At 39.5% G+C, this 24,706-nt stretch overlaps 1 protein-coding gene across 6 annotated transcripts in view; it reads left to right on the forward strand.

Annotated features, from left to right (window-relative positions):
- Nucleotides 1-24,706, forward strand: part of mical2a (microtubule associated monooxygenase, calponin and LIM domain containing 2a) — a 51,998-nt gene that overhangs the window by 22,500 nt on the left and 4,792 nt on the right. Inside the window, exons 3-24 of one of the 6 annotated variants that reach the window (XM_058400805.1) lie at nt 1,005-1,212; nt 1,506-1,622; nt 4,129-4,230; nt 6,871-7,026; nt 7,470-7,570; nt 8,112-8,369; nt 8,459-8,574; nt 8,711-8,837; nt 9,876-9,966; nt 11,716-11,863; nt 12,624-12,823; nt 13,793-13,899; nt 14,075-14,149; nt 15,161-15,292; nt 15,707-15,820; nt 16,227-16,481; nt 16,621-16,725; nt 20,889-20,948; nt 22,051-22,131; nt 22,391-22,473; nt 22,608-22,665; nt 24,010-24,114. In XM_058400805.1, coding sequence (XP_058256788.1) covers nt 1,005-1,212; nt 1,506-1,622; nt 4,129-4,230; nt 6,871-7,026; nt 7,470-7,570; nt 8,112-8,369; nt 8,459-8,574; nt 8,711-8,837; nt 9,876-9,966; nt 11,716-11,863; nt 12,624-12,823; nt 13,793-13,899; nt 14,075-14,149; nt 15,161-15,292; nt 15,707-15,820; nt 16,227-16,481; nt 16,621-16,725; nt 20,889-20,948; nt 22,051-22,131; nt 22,391-22,473; nt 22,608-22,665; nt 24,010-24,114 — 2,799 coding nt within the window. The remainder of the gene's footprint in view (nt 1-1,004; nt 1,213-1,505; nt 1,623-4,128; nt 4,231-6,870; nt 7,027-7,469; nt 7,571-8,111; nt 8,370-8,458; nt 8,575-8,710; nt 8,838-9,875; nt 9,967-11,715; nt 11,864-12,623; nt 12,824-13,792; nt 13,900-14,074; nt 14,150-15,160; nt 15,293-15,706; nt 15,821-16,226; nt 16,482-16,620; nt 16,726-20,888; nt 20,949-22,050; nt 22,132-22,390; nt 22,474-22,607; nt 22,666-24,009; nt 24,115-24,706) is intronic. The other 5 variants (XM_058400806.1, XM_058400807.1, XM_058400808.1 and 2 more) reach the window with 5 other exon arrangements.

The following is a 24,706-nucleotide window of genomic DNA, read 5'->3' on the forward strand; positions in this document are numbered from 1 at the left end:
GACACATGAGCCTCTTCCGCTTTGTAGTGCTATTGTAAACATTATCATCCCTAGTTTTTTCAGCTATTTGATATCTTTATATATAAATTGGGCTACCAATAGTTTTCAGTACCCACCAATATAAGCGAATGCCTTAATGTTTGCTTTTATTTTTAAGTGTGAAGACTAAACAGTGAAAATTTACACTGATATTTACTGTTAATTTATAATAAGGCCCAATGCTGTCAGGGCAGAAGGTGTTGATGAATTTCTGACAGTAGTTAGGGTTATATCAATGCGCTAGTTCTAATGGCGTTGTGAATGAGCCTCCAGTTTCCGCGCTTTTTGTAACAGTCAGAGATAACAATGCTGCTTTACGTTTTCCATCACGGAAATGGAATTGAAGTTTTCCATCAGAGAATCTCTCCAGATTCTCAGTAACGTATCAAGTTGTGACAAGAGAGTGAAAGAAAGGCAGGCCGATGACGGAACGACTGTTTGTAGCTGCTGTGATGTGAGTGATAACAGGAACTGACTTGTTTAGCAGACATTCCAGTGTAAAGTGGTTAAGGCTTTGGACTTCTGATCAGAGGGAGTTGAAATCCCAGGACCACCAGACTGCTGCTGCTGCTGGGCCCTTCAGCGAGGCCCTTAACCCTGCTTAATGGCTCAAATCCCAAATAAATACAAAAAAAGCTATAAATTGATAAAAAAAAAAGTACAAGCTGGCATTCATTAGCAAACTTGCTGTTGAATAAAAAAGGAAAGTCAGAATATCTGTACATCTGTTTTATTCCTTACATAAGTCAGGTTAATAAAGTGCTTGTTAAATTTATTTATTAATAATGAAATTAATTATAAATAGTGAACATAGTTCAAAATATATCCACAATCTTTTGTTAATTGATGCCTTTTAATTAAGTCATTTAGAATTTGTCTGGTGGTGTTGTACATGCTGTGTTATTATATTATCACACCTTTGTCCGTCCCTTTCTTGAGTGTTTATTTGCTGTTAATATTTGCAGTGCTTAATAATCGGAGGAGGACCCTGTGGCCTGCGTACTGCTATAGAACTGGCTTTCCTTGGTGCCAAAGTAGTGGTGATCGAGAAAAGAGACACGTTTTCCAGAAACAATGTTCTGCACCTATGGCCCTTCACCATCCATGACCTCCGAGGCCTGGGGGCTAAGAAGTTTTATGGCAAGTTCTGTGCAGGTGCCATAGACCATATCAGTGAGTATTGAGTAATCTCTATGTATGCAGATCTCTTAACTTTTTTTAGTCATTATGTACATAATATACTCTATTTTCCTAGTGCAACAGAAGTTCATGTTTTATGGGGAAGTAACGCTCCAGTTCTCTGTTCGCCTTTTTTTTTTTGTTGCAAGCCCTTCCTCTTTTGTGCTTGCTTTCTGATCTGTTAAAACAGCCGATTCTTCGATAAAGGTTAAAGATGAAGTTTTAATCAAGGCTTCCAGGCCTGGGTTACAAGAGCTAAGCATTCTTGTGCTGATTATCTTCTTCAGGTATTCGGCAGCTCCAGCTCATGCTCCTGAAGATCGCTCTGCTGTTGGGGGTTGAGTTTCACATCAATGTGGAGTTTGTAAAGCTTCTGGAGCCTCCAGAAGACCAGGAAAACGAGGGTGAGTTCATCCTTTCCTGACCACAACAAAACCCGACGCACCACCGTCCTGCCCAACTGGTTCAACATCATCAACACTTCAAAGCACTCTGACTGTATAGAGAAGACTTTCAAAAGATAATCTAGCAACCTTTTCTGTTCATCCACTCTATTAAATCAGGACCTGCTATTCCTATTTTTGCACAATTTCTATAGAAAAATGAGGCAGAGTTACAAGAATTACCACAATGATGGTTATTTGATTTAGTTCTCATTTGCATGGAACATGGCAGACACAGCTAGTAGGGTGTGTGCAAAAGTTTATTAGAGGCTTAGAGTCATTGTAAAAATCCCACAAACAACTAAAATCCCAGAATTCCACATGTATTATATACACCTGACCTATATGTGTCACACCTATATGTGACCCTTTCATAAACTTTGCTTCAAAGTCGGAAACACAGTTCTGTAGAACGTCTAAAGCTAAAAGGCTCAACCCCGTTTCAGCATGACGGTGCCCCCGTGCACAAAGCAAGCTCCATGAAGACACCGTTTTTCCGAAGTTGAACTCGAGGAACTCAAATGCCAAAGCTCTGACCTCAAACCCACTGAATCACTGAATTTGCAGACTGCATGTCAGGCTCCCTCACCCGACCTCACTAATGCTATTGCAGCTGAATGGACAAATCCCCACAGACAAAATCTACTGGAAAGCCTTCCCAGAGAATGGAGCTTATTATAACAGCAAAGGGGGACTAAATCAGGAATGGGATGTTCCACACGCACATTTGAGTATGATGCTCATGTATCCACGAACATTTGGTCATGTAGCGGAATTGAAATTGACTTACTGGACATTTCAGTATAACCAAACAAAATATTTTTTCACCGCAAGTCTGTTATATAATTAGTCGGGACACTTGGCTTTTTACCTCTGTAGGCATAAGCTTACACAGAATTTTAGATGGTTATGAACAAGCACTTCTGGCATCGCATTTACTTTGAAAGTAGAAACATTTGTATCATGAACTGATTTCTGTTTTAGCTTTTCTAACAATATATTGCCCCTCAGCTAGGTAGAAAAAGAAATACTTGTGAAAAGCTACAAATTCATAACATTGGATGGACAGCCATGGACAAATGTATGTGGACATCTGACCACCCACCCAGTTGATATTAGCACTATCAGTTTTTTTTTTTTTCTCCACCCCTATGACCTGCATTGGCTGACATGGTTTAGTAAAAAGCAAAAACCTGCAAGATCACTATCAATTTGCTGAACTGGTCAGTGTCACACTGTCCTGCTGACAAGTGCATGTCAAGGTTACCCAAGCCACACCCCCACCCTCAATTAAATATCTTTGCACTGAAATGCAAGGCACAATATAAATACGCTGAGAACAGAACCAGACACGGATGAAACTAAACACAATACAGATCTGAGGGCGTGTCCTGGGTGCAGCCAGAGCAGGTGAGACAAAACAGGAAGCCTCAGAGCCGTGCACTACGTCTACTGGATCATGCAGCGGTCAGTTTTCCATTAGTCCGCATGTGGTCCGCACCTCCGTCTCTGACAATGCTAAGGCAAAACACAAGGCTTCCTGCTTCTCTTCAACACTGGCATAACCGTCGCTATGACAACTGACCAACAAACGGCTGTTAATGTCATTTTTAATGCCTGTGGAAAATTACTCTGTTTTTAGCCAGTGGACTCCTCCCACATTGTTATGAGTTTATAGCTGCAGAGCATCAAGAGGGTCAGCGCTCTGTTTTTATCCTGTTTAAGAGAATGACAGCTCATTACTTCATTATGTAATTGCGTTATTAATGGATGATCTTGAGCTCATCGGCGTAATTAGGAACAACATGCTTTTAGATGAAGTAATGCTTTCGTGTGATTTTACGGATCTTTTATGGTGTTGCTCAGAGACCGTAGATTAAACTGCTCTTCTGTCTGTTCATCAGAGACATGAGTCAGCTAATGAAAACAAGAGGCCATGCTAAACGAAGTTCCTTTAGCTGCTGTGACCTTGTACCTCGGCCGTGAGAAGACACGCACACAGTTCTGTCCAATCACATAACCTTTGGTCAATATCTATTTTTCTCATTCCCTGATATTCTGTTGGGGTTTGAGAATTCCAAGAGTCTCTTGAACACTGCCGAAAAATAAAAATAAAAAGTCAGTTTTATCAGCTTGATACATAATGACTTTTCCTCACTGCTCATAAACATAGTTTGACTTGATAACATGAAAATTAAGCACCATGTCTTTCCTGTGGGTTGGTGATAAAAGATAATTAAAGTTGTCTTTAAAAACAGTCTGTTACTGGACCATAACTGTGGAAATTGTAAGTAGATATGGATACATGCACTGTACAGATGATGTCATTTGCACTTAGGATGATGATTAATGTTTCAGTTATTCTGTCTGTTGGGTTTATTTTTTAATTCTTATTGTATAAGAAAAAAGCGATGGCAATGATGTATGCGCTACATCTGTAACACATGTGCATGCCTTTACATTACAGGACCTGGTTGGAAGGCGGAGATCCGGCCGGCAGAGCACCCTGTAGCTGACTTTGATTTCGACGTCGTGGTCGGGGCTGATGGGAGACGAAACACCCTCGAAGGTACATTAGCATCTAAATGATGTCTGTTTTATGCAGCGAACTTCATGCAAGCCGTCTGAAGCCTCTTAAATTAACCTCTACTAAAGTAAATGGGCACATGGGATCTTGCATGTTTACACAGTAACCAAGTAGCTATAATTATCGCTGTTCTATAAATACACAGGAAATGTTCCAGGGGTAACCAAAACAACTTCGAATACGATACGGGAGCATGGAAACACAAATAGCATGTCACCTTGCCTTGTTTTTGTTGACAAGTTGTGTAAACAAGCCACAGCGCTCTATAGAGCTCCAGGACATTTTTAACCCTTGACTGTGACAAAATAAAGTCTTCAGTCAAAACCCAGGAGACATCTCTGCCTCATGCTCCTTATCAGCCATGGAGCTTGAACGACTCTGGCTGAAATAAACTTGGCTGTTGCTCTTGGCTGTACTCCCTTGCCATTTCAGCTGGATTGTTTCATCCAAGAGAGCTACAAAGCTATAAAATCAAGTACTGTTCTGTAAAACGATAGCCCATGATGTCAGAGGATTTTGCTAAACATTTGGTTATAATATGAAATCAACGGATAAGAGTCAGTTCCTGAATAGCGCCGTGGGCTGAGGCCGGCTGGCTGGCTGGCCGTTGTTCAGTGGATGACGCTTGACTGTTGGATTCTTTCCCTCATACCCGTCATCTTTTTACCTATCCCCCAAACAGATGCTTATTCCTAATAAGGTCATTCGTAGGCTTCTCCAAATGATGACCCATTTACTTTACTGCACACTTATGAGAAACTTTGAGGGGGGAAAAACGTGCTTTTGTGGTTTGTCCTCTGCTGTAATTGGGCTGCTTTGCCAATCTGGTGGAAGTTAAATATATCCTTGTCTGAGGCCTCACGGTCATGCGAGGAGAGCACAGCTGCTTTTGGAGACACAGGCGTGGGCGTGTGCTTGGAAGAACGACGTCTCTTTGAATTAACATACCAGCACTGGCCAGTAATTAAACGCAAACCTGGCTCAAGAGCCACTTTGCAGAGAGTCATACATTATTTTGGAGCACAGGCCACTGTAGACTGTTTGAACTTTATGGTTGTAGGTTAATGAGTGCTCCAAGTCTCATCTTTAAGGCATTAAATCACACACTGGATGCAGAAATGCTGTGGAAGTTGACAACCTGTGCTGTATCAGTTATTTCAGTCCAGACCTGTGGTTTCCACCTCCTTTGGTTCTGTTAAATCAAGTGAGATCTGCCATGGCCACTACGTAGCTCCACGTCCTTTGCCTTCAAACCGTTTATATCTTTGTGGTGAAGCCAAGCTTTCCAGAGTCTAAAATAACCAGCCTGTGATTTAGGTAGCTTTAGATTTCAGTAGGATTATCATGCCTCCGCCTGGATGGAAAAGAAAAATACCACTCTCCACCGTACTGCCTCTCACTCCTTACTTCTCTAAAGGAATGCTGGCACCTCACTTGCACTTTCACATTTGCTTTTTTCCCCCCATCACCTACATTTGACTTTCAAATCCTTGCTTTACAATTAGGCTTTTTTCACAAGGTCTTTGTAGTGGGGGGAAAAGCAGCAGGTTATGCACAGGCAATAAAATGATATAAGAAAATATGCCCTGTCGTGTGTTTTAAAAATTTCCCTAGTGTTGAAACTCTGATGAATCGCACGTGTTAGCAAATAGGAAATGGTTTGGTCATTCTTTCTCATGTGAAGCTGGATAGTCATAGAAACAAACATCCAGATCTGTACAATCCATCTCCAGTAATGTATAATGCCTGTGTTGAGCCTCTGCAGCATTTACCTTACCTGATTTAGGTTAATAAAATTGATAAATATCATACTTAAAGTATTTTAAGCTATCAGCTGTATATCTGTGTGACAGAAAATAGTTCAAAGGTTTAATTCTCACAGGGAGAGAGAGGCAGGCACATGCACAATCGTACAACTAATATTGCTTTAAAAGCAAGGCAGCTAAAGTACATTCCAGCTACTGCATATCATTAATGTTAACTAGTTTATTGATGGCAAATCAATAAAATGAAAGCTGCTTGACACATAATATGATCTGAAAATCATTTGGTTACTAGGAAGTTACTAAGCTTCATTTTAGGTCACTTTGCCTGATTTCAGCCATCACATCCAACAACAAGGACACTTAATGGATTAAATATTTTATAGAGATTATATAATACACTATACACTGTTTATGTTTCTTCTCTACATTGTTGAACGTCTCTTCATCATTTAGATTTGTTAACGTGTACTAGTTAAACTAGATTAGCTAGCAAATGTCCTTAAGTGTAAAATTTGAACAGTTTTACATGTTAGAAGTCGATCCTGTTCAGTGTTAAAATGCATTTGTTCTGGACACCCTAAACGTTTGAGGCTAAATGATATAAATGCCAAATTAATTACCCAAAATATTATCCGTATTTTTCATCATTGATGTCTGCTCAAACTCTGCATCCGAAACCACTGAACTAAATGGTTTATTACTACTGGTCGCATACTGATAATTTATCTATAGGTGATGTTATGTATAGAGGATTTATGATACGATTTTATGAGACGCAACCAAACGCACTCTTTTTTTTTTCCTTGGTAGAACCAATAACGTCCTTACCCTCTCTCCTCTCTCTACTCTTGGTCAGGTTTCAGACGGAAAGAATTCCGCGGAAAACTGGCCATCGCCATTACAGCCAACTTTATTAACAGGAACACCACGGCAGAAGCCAAAGTGGAGGAAATCAGTGGCGTGGCTTTTATCTTCAACCAGAAGTTCTTCCAGGACCTCAAACAGGAGACCGGTGAGAGAGACAACACATGCGACAACCAAACACTTTTAACAGACTGGACATTTCTCAACGGCGTGAAAAGATTCAAAACAAATCCTATGATATACTGTGAAGGCAATTGCTGCGTCCTGTAAAGGGACTGTCAATGTTATCTGTTGTTATAAACTGTATAATTCAGAGCTCAATTCATTTGCTGTTACTGATATTTATATTGAAAATAATTTACGTCTCTTCCCTGTAAGCTCTTTCCATGGATACAGACACAGAGTATACTTGTTATGACTAGCCTTCATTAGAGCTGAATTCCTCAGTAAATCCTCCCTTGAACTCTTTATTATCACACTGCATCATGTTTAGAAGTAATATAAAAGATGGGATTATATAATTGACGATATTATTACGAGACATCCGTTCCGCTTTGAATGGAGCATCTGATACTTGTGTCTTTGGTACAGGCATCGACTTGGAGAACATTGTGTACTACAAAGACAACACGCACTACTTCGTCATGACGGCTAAAAAGCAGAGTCTTCTGGATAAAGGAGTCATCATTCACGTAAGTAGCGGCTGTAGAAGAGGAAGAGGAAGTGGTTTGAGAAAGCTCCGGGTGGCGTAGGGCGCCCAGACTTTTTTGTTATGGTGTCCTGCCAGTTTAAGAGACTGTGAGAACACGCTGTTATAAACATAGCAAATGAGGGTATAAACAATTGTAAGAGCGTATTTCACTACCTTATGATCTCTCTCTCTCCCTGTCTCTCTTTTTGTTCACATACACACTTAAGCATTTTCAAATTATTCAGGTGTCAAGAACACATCCTGACTTATAATCTGTTCTGATTTATCAGTTAGAAAATAGGAAATAACATGAAGAACACCAAGCATTTTCAGTCTCTCCTAGCCTAACCAAAAATATTATAAAACTCCTACTGGCGGTTTCATGAAAAAAAAAAAGATGGGTCTTCCTCTTTTTCTAAGATATATGGGGACTTAACTGGTTTCACTCTAGATTTCTGCATGGAAAATTACTAACCAAGTGGCTTCCTTCTAAAGTGAAAACAGAAGGATGCTAATGTGATGATGTCAATTGTGTGCTGTAGGATTATATCGACACAGAAGCTCTGCTCAGCAGTGACAACGTGAACCAGGAGGCTCTGCTATGCTACGCACGGGAGGCCGCAGACTATGCCACGCATTACCAGCTGCCCACACTGGAGTACGCCATGAACCACCTCGACCAGCAGGATGTAGCCATGTTCGACTTTACCTGTATGTATGCCTCAGAAAACGCAGCACTGGTCAGAGAGCGGTTTGGACATCAGCTGCTTGTGGCACTGGTGGGGGATAGTCTGCTGGAGGTGAGCTCATAGAACGCGTGCATTGCTTTGCTTACTGTGACTTTGTTTCTTTTCTTTTTGTTTCATTTCGGATCTGTTTGTGCTTATAGCCTTTTTGGCCCATGGGTACTGGGTGTGCCCGTGGCTTCTTGGCGGCCTTTGACACAGCCTGGATGGTCAAGAGCTGGGCACAGGGCAGAGGGCCACTGGAAGTGCTAGCTGAGAGGTTGGCATGCTTTAGACACACACACACTATAAATCATGGATGTATGCTGCAAACCAAGCCCAGAAAGATGTTTATCTTATGTTCAAAAAATTTACCCTGTTGCTTTGGTTGTCTTGGGTTTCGTTTCTGCCCTCAGGGAGAGTCTTTACCGACTGCTACCTCAAACAACACCTGAAAATATCGCCAAGAACTTTGATCAGTACACCATAGATCCTGGAACCCGTTATCCCAACCTCAACTCCAACTGTGTTAGACCACACCAGGTGCAGTGGACTTTTGTTTTATTGCTTAATGGGTGTGCATAAGGTTACATAATGCCTGCATAAACTCCCCATGACAACTGGCTTTTATAACATACACAGGCCTGTGCAGCCTTAACAGCCTTAAAGACAGTGTCAGTGTCAGTATCAGTTTTTAAGTTGCCAATTCTTTTAAGTGTCTCTATTCTTCTAGGAAATATATACATAATTGCATACAGATATGTACACCGATCAGGCATAACATTATGAGCACTGACAGGTGAAGTGATTATCACTTTATCCTGGCACCTATTAGAAGTAGGAAAAATGGGCAGGCGTAAGGATTTGAGTGAGTTTGACAAGGGCCAGATTGTGATGGCTAGACCACTGGATCAGAGCATCTCCAAAACTGCAGCTCTTGTGGGGTGTTCCCGGTCAGCAGTGATCAGTATCTATCAAAAGTGGGCCAAGGAAGGAACAGTGGTGAACCAGCGACAAGGTCATGGGTGGCAAAGGTTCACTGATGCACATGGGGAGGGAAGGCTGGCCCGTGTGATCTGATCCAACAGACAGGCTACTGTTGCTCAGATTGCTGAAGAAGTTAATGCTGGTTCTGATACAAAGGTTGGGATCAGCGCTATTTTGACAGCAAAAGGGAGACCAACACCAATATTAGGCAGGTGTTCATAATAATATTCCTGGTCAGTGTATAATACAGTGTCATGACAACTCTGTCATTAGTTATCTGTCTACGTTTATTCACATACATAGTACGTAACATAACATCATGATCCTTGTTACTGACAATCCAGATGTGCATAACTTCTGCATAACTCAGTAGGCATGAGGGCATAATTCTGAAAGTGTGATAACCCAGCATTGTGTCACTTTGACGTCAGAACTGAAGAATGCAGGCCTCATGTTTGTTAATGCCAGCTACAATAAGTTTTTTTTGCCAGTTGTCATGAAAGCTTTATGTAGGTGATGTGCAGCACTACATGGAGAGTAAAGAATATTTAGGCTGATGAGTGATTTGACACTTCTCATTCTTTTCATGCACAGGTCCGTAACTACTACATGTGCGGTGAACTGAAGCCCTGCTCCTTGGAACGAGCTGCTACCATACGGCGCCCAGTTAATCTGGCACGGCGAGGTCAGCTTCATCTCTGTAAACTCTTACATTTGTGTCAGACCTAAACAGAGACATGTTTGATAACTCTAAAGGCTAAAGGTGAAACCCTTTAGAGATAAATTCCTTTCTGCAGCACATTCCTACTTTAAAAACACCCAGAGAGCAGCGGCATGGGCGTGAGGCTGCGCTTCTCCATTGTTTGGGAGACTAAGGATTGTTTTCATTAGTGGAGTCACACAGAGAGGCGGGTTTCAGGGTCGGTGGTCTGTGTGTAGACAGAGGAAAGTTAACAGTAATGTGTAATTGTGGCCTACTGTAGTGCTGTGAAGCTACAGTGCTGAAGAAATATTTCCTTTGTGATAACAAACCTGATTCATGTCATCAATCTCTTTCAAGCCAGTTAGTGATTTTAGATTTATTTCTCAGTTCTAAGTACTTTGTATTCTAGCAGCATTCATACCGTCAGCTTTTCTGGGTTTTCAGCAGTGGTGGGCCATCAGGGCTAGCAAGGCCTACTTTGCTGGCCTAAACAGCAGTTATCTGAATCACTGACGTGCATTTTAATATATTTAATATATCCATGAATGTCTATTAAATTATTCCCAATAGTCTATTCTCTACATTTCATAGCTTTTCTCTTGGTTGCGCTGCTTCCAGTAGTGTATATTTATGATAAGAGTATTTATCCAATCATATTTCAGCCAGTGGCTGACATCATGTGTCGCCAGAGTGAAAGAAATCTGCCTTAAGGCCTTCAGAATCAATAGTGCAGGCACCCATAGCTTAAAATAAGTGGCAATGATATTGTTCCATTAACCAATCAGATTTTGAGCTGGCGTCACTGGGGCCATCTAGCAGGCATACGATTACGTCAGCAATTTCCCGTCCTTTCATTGGATAATTGGAGTAGTCAGAGGCAGCGAACTACAAACTAATAAAATATATATTTTAACTCACAATGGCTGACAGAGGAGAAGAAATCAATTTGGTGAAGGCCTAGGTGTGAAATGCACGGCCCACCACTGGTTTTCAGAGAGCATTTTTAGTGACATTCAGCATAAGATGTTAGCTTGATTGCTGACTTCTTGTGATTGCTGACTGATTCTGCTGAAAATGTACAATCCTGTGGATTACTCTAGATTCGGGGTATAAAACAATAGCATCAACTGAATCAGTATCTGTTTAGTTCTCCAAATATCCATCATATCCAGAAAGTTCTGCATCAATCCAGTTCATAATTGGTTGTAACTAGAGATGTACATAAACATTTTTAATCCAGATTATTTAGATATATTTGTTTGAACCTGCTCACAATAATTTCTAATTTAATCGGTGCTATTTCCTAAAATATGCGTCTTTAACCAGGCGCTTAATCAGAACCACTGCTCCCTGTTTGTTCGCATGAAGTGAAAGCAAAAACTTCCTGTGACTTTTTGTTATATCATGTGGAATTCCTGCCCTGATGGGATCTAGTCTCAGATCGATGCTGTTTCATTCTGGTAACCTTTCTAAAGTAAATAATGTAAAGAATAGTCTGGGACCTATTTATATCTGTTGAAGTATTTGTTTATATGCATATGTATATATTATGAATATATTATATGCTCAATATTCATATTAAAATATCTATAGGATCAGTAGAACATGTCCAGGCTCCACACTGAGAAAAATTCAAATCTTTGCTTTTATCTACCCGTTATCTTATAATGATGCAGGGCAAATCTGTAGCCTCATAGTTCTGTGTGTGTGTGTGTGTGTGTTTGGGCACAGAATCTGAGATCAGGCCCAGCAGGTTGCTGACATGGTGTCAGAAGCAGACAGAGGGCTATCGAGGCGTCAGTGTGACTGACCTGAACTCATCATGGACCAGTGGCCTGGCCTTCTGCGCTCTTATCCACCGCTTCAGAGCACACCTCATGTAAGACTGCACCACCTTTAACGTCACAGGGACTGATATGGCTCCTAAGTTATTGCATTAGGGTTGCACAATTTCGTAAATATTATCAGGGGAGAAGTGAAATATTCAGCAATATAAATGTCAAGTAAGGCATCTCAGCAACTTGAGTGCAGAAAATAACCTGGTCCAAGACCACCTGAATGAGATAAGTATGTCAAAGTGGAACTTCACTGGTTATCAGACACACATTACACATTTAACGGTGCATGGCTGTAAACATGTCTAAAATATTTACTGTTGAAATGCTCATAAATTTCCCTCTGTGATGGGAGCAGTTCCTGATATTGCTCATATCACTTTATGAGCTCTTGACATGACACAGTTTGCAGTCATGCAAATCCTAACATGAGCAGGAGACGTGAAAAATATTTTGGCCTCTACAGTGAAATGTCTCTTTCTGCCTATGATGGGGATCAGATCAAGGCCAGTTTGGACAGCGTAGCCATGTGCTACACTTCACACACTTTTATCAAAGGCCAGTTTTGTGTGTGCCTCAAAAGCTGATCTGGCAAGAGCAGAGAGTCTGTCTCTTAGCTAGATTAACCCTCAAAATTCTGACTATGTTTTACATGTTGCTCAAAAATATTAATCTGTGAGTACACAAGAAAAATCACTATTCGAAATAGTGTAATAGTCAAAAGGCATTTGAATTGATATAAACCGTTCAGATGTCTGAAAGGCATCTTATGCATGTCTATCCCTTGTACTTTTTCTGCTCTAGTGATTATGATTCCCTTAATGAAGAAGACTCTGCTAAAAATATCCAGCTGGCATTTGACACGGCGGAAAAGGAGTTCGGCATCAAGCCCTTCACTACAGGCAAGGAGCTAGCATCAGGCCAAGAGCCAGACAAGAACAGCATGGTGACCTACCTGTCCAAATTCTACGAGCTCTTCAGGGGAACGCCTCTGCCATCCTCAGGTAGACACTCTTATCTCTCGTTAACATACAAATGACAAAATCCAAAGTCCAAATGGACCTTTGTCCTCCAGTGGGTGGAATATTGGAGATTTCTCAGAAGCAGATCCTTTCATCAGGTTTAATTAAAATGTATATTTCATACATTATGACCAACAGGCGAACGGGCATGTCAGCAGAGTGACAAATAATATTAAAACTTTGTCAATTCTACACACGTTACTTATGATGCATGAAAGCAACAAATCCAGTCAGTTAGCTGCAGGGAATTCCTTAGAAGTCAAGAACTTTCAGTACTGCTGTTATGGAAATTTTACTCTTTCTGATCAAACCTCAGCTTTCTGCATATAAAATAGTGGAGTGTAGCATTGGAGACTGTACACAAGCAACCTCAAACAGCAGGACAAGCCACACCCACAACCAGTTGCCATATATCAGCAATGCAACATACAAAAGAAAAAAACTGGAAGTGACATTGTCATGCGATCACAGGATTAAAAACTATTAAGGTGCTTTGGGATCTGTAAATGAAACCTTTATTATGTCACGCAGTCTGCTGTGAAAGGAATGCACCTTCACTCGGGCCGCCCAGGTCACTTCACTAGAGATAAAGGAGATTAAGTACCTATGGAGATTATCTGTGCTTCAGTGCAAGTTATTTCCTCGCACTCCCCATTCTCTGAAAAGTCACATGACATTCTCCAGTACCACTGTAATATTGTATTGCATACTTTTAGTTGACATAGTATCATTGGTTCCATTAAAGCTTGCCAGGAAAAAAGTAAAAGCCTATTTATCAGTGGGCATTTGAAGAGGAAAGCAGATGGGCTCACCCCTGCATTTTCTTTTGCTTTCCATTCAGTAGGCTAAAATTCCAGTAAATTCGATTAAGACGAGGCTCGGCCCATTTGCTCTTAACTGTCTGTGTCGTGCTAAGCTGGAAATATTTTTGTCATTATTTTTTTATTTCAGACTCAAGAAGAGAAACAGTGGGAAATCATGAAGAATCCACTGAAAGAGCTTCCCAACCTATTCATAGATCAATGAGCTTCACACTGCCTCGAAAACGAATCCCAAAGGTAGAACACATCGGTTTTATCGGCTTTATCTCCTTTCAAACGCATTTTGATCCAGTTTACTTTGGGCTGGACCTCACAGCTTCTTCACACTCCATCCAGTTCTCTGAGTCCTTTGAAGCTGTTAAAGCAGTCTCTATCAGTGCCTCAATGCTTTCCCTTCCTTTTTATCCTTCAGGATGACAAAAAGGTAGAAGATAATGATTCTTTTAACAAAAGAAGACGGAGGACAGTCTGCAGTTTTTTGGAACAGGTAAATAAGGTTAAAACATTTATATAGGACATACATTGTGTCTTTTATGTTGAACAAATAGCTCTGTTATGGTCAGGTTATTTATATCTAGAAATGGTTGTTGCCATGGTTTCACATAGCTAGTGCATAGACAACTTAGTAAGCTACAGAACGGATGAAACTCACCTATTTGACCACGGCTTGTCTTCCTGATAAATGAGACATATCTGACCGCAAATTAGGTGCATTCCTAAACAAAATAAATAAATGCTTTTATATCAAATGAATAATGATTGTGTATAAATTGCATAGATGTAGTAACGCAACAGTGTTTGCAGTCTGGATATGATGTTGTTTCATTCTGGCAATTATCACCTGCTAGTTCAGGTCTAAGGATGCGACTAGAACAAATATCTAGAGCCAAAAAAACATCAGATGCGTAAAATAATCATAACCATAACCCTTGTGTTCACAAGCAAGTGCTTGTGACGCTTTTAGTTTTGGTCTTGTGGAGATTGTTTGATTTACATGTTACAAGCCTGGCTTTGTTGGTAGTTCAACAAAGCCAGCTAACTGTACTAGCACTGTACATGCACTGACCAGAGGCACCAACAAGCACCGCGACTTCATTCCAAGCTTTAGAGTTCTTCATAATGTCTTTATTGTGATATTACAAGGTCACTGTTAGTCTTAACAAATGTTCCTTTGTTGCATGTTGCTGAAATCCCAGTGCCATGTCTTGCACATATGTGGAAAATTCCTATGTTCCTTCCCTAAACATAGGATCACTCCAGTGTGTACTTTCCACGTTGCTTTGCTTCTCATTTGCATAAACTCCACCCAGTTTGTGTCACCAAACTTAGCTGCAAATAACCAAGTTCAATTGAAAATGAATCTCTCCAGCTTCTTCCAGCATTGTTAATGTAGGGTTAGTGATGAAGTTTAGAGTTAGTGGTTTACTCCAGTGTAATCAATAATCAATAATCAATAAAGTGTATGCCACTTATTGTTGTTTTGTCCATTTTTGGTCAGGCAAACCACCTCTCCAGTCAAAACACAGCACCTGAGAAGCAGGAGATTAAAGAGAATAAAGTCAAATTCATGGCCTCTCAACTACTGGCAAAGTTTGAAGAGAGCACTCCAAGCTGTACTCTCCGTAGACAGGTAAAGTCCAACTATCACTCGTGCATCCACTGTACACTTGATTTTTCAAGGTGACTATTCTTCGAAACTTTGAGAGGTCAGAACACGCCTGACCTACGGCTATAAATAAAACAATGCTAAGTAGTTATGTTTCATGTCATAACCATTGGCTAAATCTATATTTAGAGTCCCTGATCTACAGTCAGTTTTATCAGCTCTAATACAGTATTTCAGATACTGAGCTGAAAGGTTGTTCACACATTTCGTAGCGTGCTTTCCCTGGAAAACCACTTTTCCTTTGTTTTTATCTCTAACTGTGAAGCTGTGCTCTCTTCTCTAGTAAATTCTCTCCAGTAATCTTTTCTTTTTTCCTGCTGGCCTGTTAACCACATCGGCTTTCACTTTTTGACACCGCCTACGATTTAACAATCTCAGCTTACCGCAAATGTTCTGAGCCTTCCGAGACCTCCATCACACGATCCGACAGAACTCCCACTCTCCATAAAACCCAGGAAGAAAACCCCACCTCCTCCACCTCCTAAAAAACAGGTAGATCTTCAAAATCTAGTCATACGAAAAGGTCCAAAAGTCTGAGGGCTCTAGCGGAAATGCTTCTGCTTCGCATCCTTTTCTCATTTTCATTACAAGCTATATATTTCGCAATAATTTACTGAAAAGTAGAAACTTTAAAATATTTTCATTTTCATCTGAGTGATGTGCTTCAGTAAAAGTCCTTAGTTAGCAGTTAACATGATCAACATCATACATTTACTTACATTCACTGCAAAATATTAAATATTCAAGAGCATCTTTCAAAACTATAAAATCCTGCTTATTTGCTATTTTAAATGACAAAAAAAAATCCCAGATATTCAACGTGGTCTCAGACTTTTGGATCCCACAGTACATTCACAGTGTAAATGACTCCCAGCTGAGTCCTCCTGTGTGTTTACAGCTCCAACCATCAACCTGCTCATCTCCTCTCCTGCCCTTTCCCTTTAACATCTCTCGGCACGACTGCCAAAGTCTCACTCACAGCGCTCACGCTCCACAGTCACGCTCACACGCAAAGCCTCCTGACACACACATGAAACCCACATCAGAGTCAGAGAAACCAGAAGCAGACCACGCTTCGTCATGTCACTCTGCCATACTGACCATGAGAGCAATGCTGCAGCGTCTGCAGAGAGTGGAGGAAAAGATCACTCAGGTCTCTGTCCTCTCTTTTCTCTCCTCTGACCTCCCTACTTACTCGATTGCTCTGTCACTTAATATTTAACGTGTATTTCCTTCAGTTCTTTACTTTTGCTCTCTTCCTATTCTTTCTTTCCTTCCCCAACCTGCTTCAGAGGAAAGTGCAAACAGAAAACACTAGAGAGTTCCGTCGAAAAAGCATAAAGGAGAAAGCTGTCCATTTGAGCTCTCTGTTCTCTGGCAACATCGTACCACCTCAGGTGACTATGATATTGTGTGGTGTAGCTTGTCTTCTGAATTACTCAGCTGCATGAGTCCAGTTCATTAAAGTCACCAAATTCACCATTTAGCATGCACCGTGTCCAGGAATTAAGCACAGTCATTTTAATAATGGTGGATGGTTTGCACAAACAATGATGAAATTCTATAGTTTAGAGTAAATTAATAGTTTGTTGGTCCAAGGTGAATTTAAGTTTTTTGTACAGTGTGCACATCTGGGATTATAACTTTTAACCTCTGAGAGAAAATGATAATTAATGAAATATTATTATTATCAGTATCATTTTATTATTATTATTATTATTATTATTATTATTATTATTATTATTATTATTATTATTATTATTATTATTATAGTTATTATTATTATTATTATTATTATTATTATTAATAATAATTTTATTTTTTGTTTAATTACAGTAGCTTGTTTTTAACCTCAGAGGTCAATGATGCATTCATAAATAATGAAGCAATAAATTGTGACTAAATTATATCTTAAATACAATCCTTCAGATTCATTTATTAACAAGTTTAAAATTATGGACAACTTATAATTAATAAAGGTTTAAGTTAAATCTTTGTTGGTGCAACCTGGTCTGTGTTTTTATCATGGACGCATGCATGCGGGTTAACTAAGGACACGACTGTCACTAATATTTAATCTCCTGTTTTATTTTAATTGGGTAAGTAAATAAATGCCTATGTACGTCACAGCTTGCATGTTCCTTTCAACAGCAGTGTGCCCTGTTTTTATATGAAATCATTAAAATAAATGTTCTCCGCTTGTTCCATTATGTGGTTTATTTGGGCCCAGTTAGAGAAACCTGGAAAAGCAGATAAAATTCCCTCAGCAAGCTGGGTGTTGTAAAGTCTGAGCACTCAGAGACCCTTATGGCTTCGGGAGTCAGTGAGGATGGAAGCACTGACTCCACTGTTTTATTACACACACGAGGGAAAGACATTAATGTCCATGACTGAATCAGACAAAGGCTTTCAGGGCAGGATTGCACTCTTTTATTGCTACAGTACTAAAATTTCAAATTACCGAAATAAACTCTAGTTTTCCTTCCTTTAGGACAATTAGTACCGAATCTTTCTGATATGATTGAAGTATCTTCAATGACACTCTCTGTGTCTGTTACATGGTCTAAATTTGTTTATCAGTTTCTCTATTTCGAGTTTCAAAATGGACAATTTTTAATGAAACCTCTGCCTTCAGAAATACTGAAAAACACTAGTTCATAACACCACATATGGTCACAATATGTCAACATACAGTCATTTTCTATCTTACAGGAAATAGAACCAATGAAATTAGTTTAAAAAAATATCATAGGCAGATCAAAATAAAATAATAACTGTGTAAGAATGATTAAATGATCCTGTAGTTGAGATTAATTATGAACTAATGTAAAGTTCATGTGAAACTTTTTATATTTCTGTGTATTTCTGCCTAATTATGACCTAAAACATCATCAGATTTTCACACAAGTACTAAAAGAAGACATAGGCACCAGTGGAGATCTGATAATCAGTAGTAAATTCGTATTTGGTTACGTTCCTGCTGTGGGTTTTCCACTTGATTATGCTTTCTGATATCAGTACAGTATTTAAACTAAATCATTCAAACCAAAATGATGCAGTATTGTACCGTTTCCAGCATTTTAAGGACTTTCCATGGTCACATTTATATTTTGTGTTATTATGTGTTTATTTGTGGTTTTCTTGCAAGTATTATAGAGGAAGTGGTCCTGCGAGTGGTTGTGTGGGCTTGCAAACATTCCCATCCTAGTGCATGTGTTTAGGGAAACGTCTAGTTTTGTTCATCGATCAGTCAGAAAGACATCACAATGCTAAACTTTAATGCTATTCTAATCCAACTAGTACTTAGACATGTCTCCTAAACACCAGGCAGTTCCGTCCGAATAATATAATGTTATATTTGCTTGATCGTTTTTGCTACAGTGAGACCTACTGTAGGGTTTGGAAATTTGTAAAGAATATTAATGTACAATTTAAAATGGATGAAGAACATGTGGTATCTGTGTCTGGGATCTTTAGGGAAGATTCACGAGTTTAATATTTTTTGATTTACTATGTTTGATTTTCTTGTCTGATGGAAGAATTATTACCAAATGTAGCAGGAATGACAAACGATTACCTCTTGCACTTTTAAATCATAGGAATTAGATTAGCAATAACAAAAATGCAGCCAGAGACAGCTTTAATTCTCACTATACGCATAAATATATTTGTGTACAGTACAGGGTAATTCTTTACCTCAAGGACCCTAAAGCAGTGTTTTAGGATTTGAACTCTCATCCTCCTGGTCAGTAACCTGAGCCACACTGCCCTCAAACCATACTGTCCTGTCTCCCAAGCTGGCACCATGTCCAGTTTACCTGTTTAAAAAGTTAAGTAAGGTATGCAAAATCTTATTCAGTCTAAAAATGTTTAAATCTTCTGTTATGAACCAGCTTTCAAGGACAAGTTTTGTTACGAAGCAACATGTTAGTATTGCTTAATCTGAGTGCATGATACAGTAACACAGGGGTGTCCAGTTTTATCTGGAAAGGGCGAGTATGGGTGCAGGGTTTCATTCCAACCAAGCAGAAGCCACACCTGAGTCTACTGAAAGCCAAGATCGACTGAATAAGCAGGACGAATCTTGCTGGAGTGTGACTCCTGCTTGATTGTTATGAAAACCTGCACCCACACCAGCCCTTTGCAGATAAGACAGGACACCCCTGCAGTAACAGATGGTCAGAAGTTGATATTTGCTTTCACTTCAGTATTGAGTGTCATATTTTAGATATTATACAACAGCTGTGTTGAGTTATAGACTCCAGTCATTTAAAAGGATTTGCAAACAGCAGTTCTGATAGTAGTTCCAGCTCACAGGTTTATATTAATGCGCTAATTCACAATACAATATACTGTACACTGACCAGGCATAACATTATGACCACCTGCCTAATATTGTGTTGATCCCCCTTTGGCTGCCAAATCAACCCTGACCCTTCATGCACTGTGTATTCTGACACCTTTCTATCAGAACCAGCATTAAATCCGTCAGTAATTTGAGCAGTAGTTCGTCTGTTGGATCGGATCACATGGGCCAGCCTCCCCACATCCATCAGTGAGCCTTGGCCGTCCATGACCCTGTTCCTTGGACCACTTTTGATAGATACTGACCACTGCAGTGGACAAGAGCTGCAGTTTTGGAGATGCTCTGATCCAGTGGTCTAGCCATCACAATTTGGTCCTTCGTCAAACTCGCTCAAATCCTTACGCTTGGCCATTTTTCCTGCTTCTAACACATCAACTTTGATGAGGAGATAATCGGTGTTATTCACTTCACCTGTCAGCGGTCATAATGTTATGTCTGATCAGTGTATCTGTAGTTACAGCTCATTCACAGGAGGATACTCCACATAATCTTAGTCTCATGAAAACGAATTTAAAAATGTCTTTTTAATTGAACAAATAAAAACGAATAATTATTGATAGGGCAAAGTATTATGTGAGGATTTATGGATTGAGTACCCAGTGTCAGTGCTTTGTAAGAGAGATAGAACTGTTGCTTTATTGGTAACACAGAGAGAAAAACGTCTGGTGAGGGAGTGTCTTTGTGTGAATGATGTAATTTAAAGAACACTAATTCAGCTATAAATAAATCTCTAATGTGACCTTCTGTACTGAAGTGTCACCAGAAATATAAGGATCATTTCATGCATGTTACAAGTGAGTTATGTTATTAACATGGTGTTAAATTCTACTTCCTCCGTAATTACCTTTTAGCTGTGAATCTCTTGCACCGTATCATCCAGCAGTTTGTCTTGTATTATCAGAACACGAATACGTGCTAGACATGAGTCTTTTCCTTTGACTTGTTTGTATCAGACTTTTCCTGAAAACTCTGTCCTTCTTGTTCCTGCGCTTCATCCCAATTTCTTTATCTCTACAGATTACGTCTCTTCAGATTATTTACCTTTATTCTCTGGCTTTGCTTTTTTTTCTTATCTTTCTGCATTGTGAATTTCAAGCCTGTACAGAACTGATGATATTTCTGTTGACCGTTTTTCATCACTGTGTTTCTTTTCATTTCTCTCTGTTTTCTTTCTAAACACACACGTCGCAACAGCCCGAGGTACAGCCTGCTAAAAAAGACATTCAGAGAGACTCAGTGAAAGGGTCACATGTGGTAGGTGTACATTAACTACACCACAACTCCTTTGGCTCCTCTAATAAGTATTTGATCTGTTATTTATCAGGTCCAGGGGTTATAGCCACTGCCCTTTTTTTTAACACATAGGGCTCAATTTTCATGCCAGTGCAAATACAGTTCTTTGGTTATTAATGTCGGTATATTTATAGGCCACAAATCAGTGTCTTGTTCATGCTGTTTTCCTGGTCATAAATAAAACACAGTAAACGTGACATTTAAAGTCCATGATCCAGCGCTACCGATGGGATTTTTCTGTCTAACAAGCATTAAAATTCCAGTCCGCTTATTAAAACGTACATTACAAAAAGACATCTTTTTTGTTTAACACAGGAACAAACCTCTCGCTTGTGACTATACTTCTGTAAAGATTAAAAAACGAAGGCCATGCTGTTAAAGGACAATAAACATTAGTAAAGTGTTTTATCCCCATTATACCCAAACAGTTTATAGTTACATTTCTGGAAATAACAGCTATAAATATTGAAGATTTATTAACAGACAGAAACAGTTTAGTTCATTAAAGAAAGAAAATGCATCGTGACTCAAATTAATGAGAAGGCCTTAATGGCTAATTGTTACCTGAAATTCCAGTAAATAAATATCACCATATCCAAAATGATATGTTTTACTTGGCATCTGCCATGCAAGTGAATTTATTGCTACACTATAGAAACGATAATGTATAAACTATAACGATAGGTGTGTTACTAGAACCCTGTGACTTGAATTCTAGCTTGCTCTAGGGTTAGACTACAGTTACAGACCATAACATAACTGACTGGTCATAGCTACAGACATATCTGACCAATCACAACTGAGAATTCAACAGTACTCATTTATGCCCTAATTTTTTTTGTTCTTAAAGTTATTTGGAGGAAAAGGTTTGACTGGATGGCACCAATCCAGTTAATTAATTAATGAATTAATTTGACCCTTGACGCTCTGTAACACATTACCACATGCCTTACATTTTATTTTTGTGCATGAGCCACGATCAAGGAAACAGAGCTGTTGTATGCGATTTTTTTGCTCATTTGAGAATATAACTGTTGAAATTTCTTTTCGTGTGTGGTTTCAGTTAAGTAGTAATAGGAGCACCTGTGAAAAAGAAACAGAGATGCCTCATTGGATAGCAGATAATATAAAGACATTTAAGAAGGTATTGTTTTATGTGTACTCTGTAAGTGTCTGTGTGTTATTTTACTGATTGTGTCCAGTCATGACTTGAAGTGGGTCCCTTATTTCAGCAAATAATCATGCTTTCTAATAATACTGAACAGTGCCTGGCCTTTATTATAAATACTAATAATATACTAGCGACTAAAAGCCATCCACTTGATCGGTATATAATCTTCGACTTCACATGTTCCATCTCTGCTTCCTCTGCTTACTTCTCTGCTTTTATCTGCTTTTAACAGACTGAAATCAACCTTCCTCATTCCAGCTCATTTTTACCTTCGCCACAATGTTCTGCTACTTCCTCCTGTTCATTCTCATCCAGGTAGTTTCTCTCTCATCAGTGTTTCATACTGTGTGTCCTTTATATCTGTTGTAACATCTGAAATGTATCTTTATTCAACCCGTTTTCATTTCCCCTTTGGCCTTCTTTTGTCATTTGTTGTTTTCTGAAACCAGCAAACCTCTGCTTTCTAAAAGAGATACTCAAGGAGAAAAACAGAGTAACTCACACGTGGTGAGTTTTCACAGGTGACATCTTGCATCGTAAGACAACGGATAAAATGTGAAAGCGCAAATGCATTACGCTAAATTATTTAGGATGAAGATATACAGAAGAAACTGTATGCTTCATAGGATTTAAAGCATCTACAGCTTTTAGTGTAGCAACACTTGAGTGTGTCGTCATTTTAGTCATGATTAATTTGACGAACAGAAGAAAACTAAACAAGTGCCTCAGTCGGTAAGGCCAAAGGTTTGTGGATATCTGACCATCACACTAACATGTTTCTTCCCCAAACTGTTGCCACAAAGTTGGAAGCAAACAACTATATGGTATGTGTCTGAATGCTGTATTTCCCTTCACTGGAAATAAAAGGCCCAGACCTGTTCCAGCATGTCACTGCCCCTTTACACTAATCAAGCAGCATGAAGATATGATTTGAGTGTCCTGCACAGAGCCCTGAACTCATCCCCACTAAACACATATCCTACATCTGTGACTGTTTTCACTACTGGCCTTTAAGCTGAATGGGCAAATCCAATCCCCACAGCCATGCTCCAAAATCTAATGTAAAGCCTTCCCAGAAGAGTGGAGGTTATTATAACAGCAAAAGAAGGCTAAATCTGGAAGGGAATGTTCAGAAAGATCATATGGTTGTGATGATCTGGTGTCCACAAACTTTTGGCCATATGTATCTGATGCCTGTTTTTCCATACTCTCAAGTGCATGTTAGTCAGTGGCTGTGCTTGCTTTGACCTTGGTTTGGAGTAACAGCATGGTTTTGTGTTATTGAGTGGACTCCTGGCCCTAGTGGTGCTCTATTGTGGTGCAGTCTGCTCCGCCCTTGTAGTTTGGGTAATTAGACCAAACCAGAAGAGCACACAGCAAGCTCTGAAACATTTGGCTGACCGCACTGAGAACAGAGAACACATTTCTCACAGTCCACTCCTCCCCTACCAGATGTCTGACCCGAAACACTTTTCATTTCCGATAGAAACCTGTTTTATCTTTCAGCCTTCTGGGAGATTCATGAGCCATACAGAAACGAGGCGCTCATTACATAACTGTACCTCAATAAAGAAACCTTTCTGGTAAAATACTCCAGATATTCAAAATACCGCAAGATTGCTGAGTAATACGGTTTGTTTATTGAGGAACATGCAGTCTGTATTTTCTGAGGCCTGTACAGCATAAATAAGCAACTGTCAAAGGGTACAAATACAGAACAAGTGAGGCATCTTGTCTGCTGTGTTTTTTTTTCTTCCCCCTTCACATTTCTTCCACCTTCTTGAAATATCTTTCTTTCTTCCCACTTTCCATTTTTTTTTCTCCTGCCTTTTCCTGCCATCTGCTTGTTAGCGCACTGTTGGGAAAGTGTCTCTGGTGGTAGAAGCTCGGGCCGAGAGGCTGCTTACTCTCTATGAGAATGATCACAGGCCCAAAGACACCTGTTTATCCTCACCGGTAAGACACGTAGTGTGCAGAGCTAACATCTCCGAGCTCATAGACTGAGTTGACTGCAGTCTATACAGTCATTTATTTACAGAATTTACAGTAATTCTGCTCTACTGTATATTTGTATATTGCTAGAATGATGAAAAATCTCTCTACTCTAATATATTAATACTATAATTTACTATATACAGTATATAATAATACACATGATTATTTTTCCTGCATCATGTATGACTTATATATAGCCTGAGTATATACGCAGATACAAAGAGGGGAATGGTTTCACAAGTATGAGGATGATGTAAATCATATTTTATAGGCGTCACACATACCAGATCTGCTATTGGATAATGTGGAGTGACATGTTAGACAGCACTTTTCAACACCATCATCAAAACACCAACTGAGGCAATATCTTTAGGTTCATTGCTCCAGCACAGTTCCTCATGCTTATAAAACAGAATACATGTCGAGGCACATTGAAGCTGCTCTGGTGGCTTAACACCTTATTAAAACAACATTCTTTTGTTGGTAGTCACCCATCAGTAGAGAGTTTTTGTGCTCAGACACAAGCGTTCTCAACTTTGTTGACATTCAGTGA

The sequence above is a fragment of the Hemibagrus wyckioides genome, linkage group LG10 (assembly GCF_019097595.1).
Source record: "Hemibagrus wyckioides isolate EC202008001 linkage group LG10, SWU_Hwy_1.0, whole genome shotgun sequence".
In the NCBI taxonomy this organism is placed as follows: domain Eukaryota; kingdom Metazoa; phylum Chordata; class Actinopteri; order Siluriformes; family Bagridae; genus Hemibagrus; species Hemibagrus wyckioides.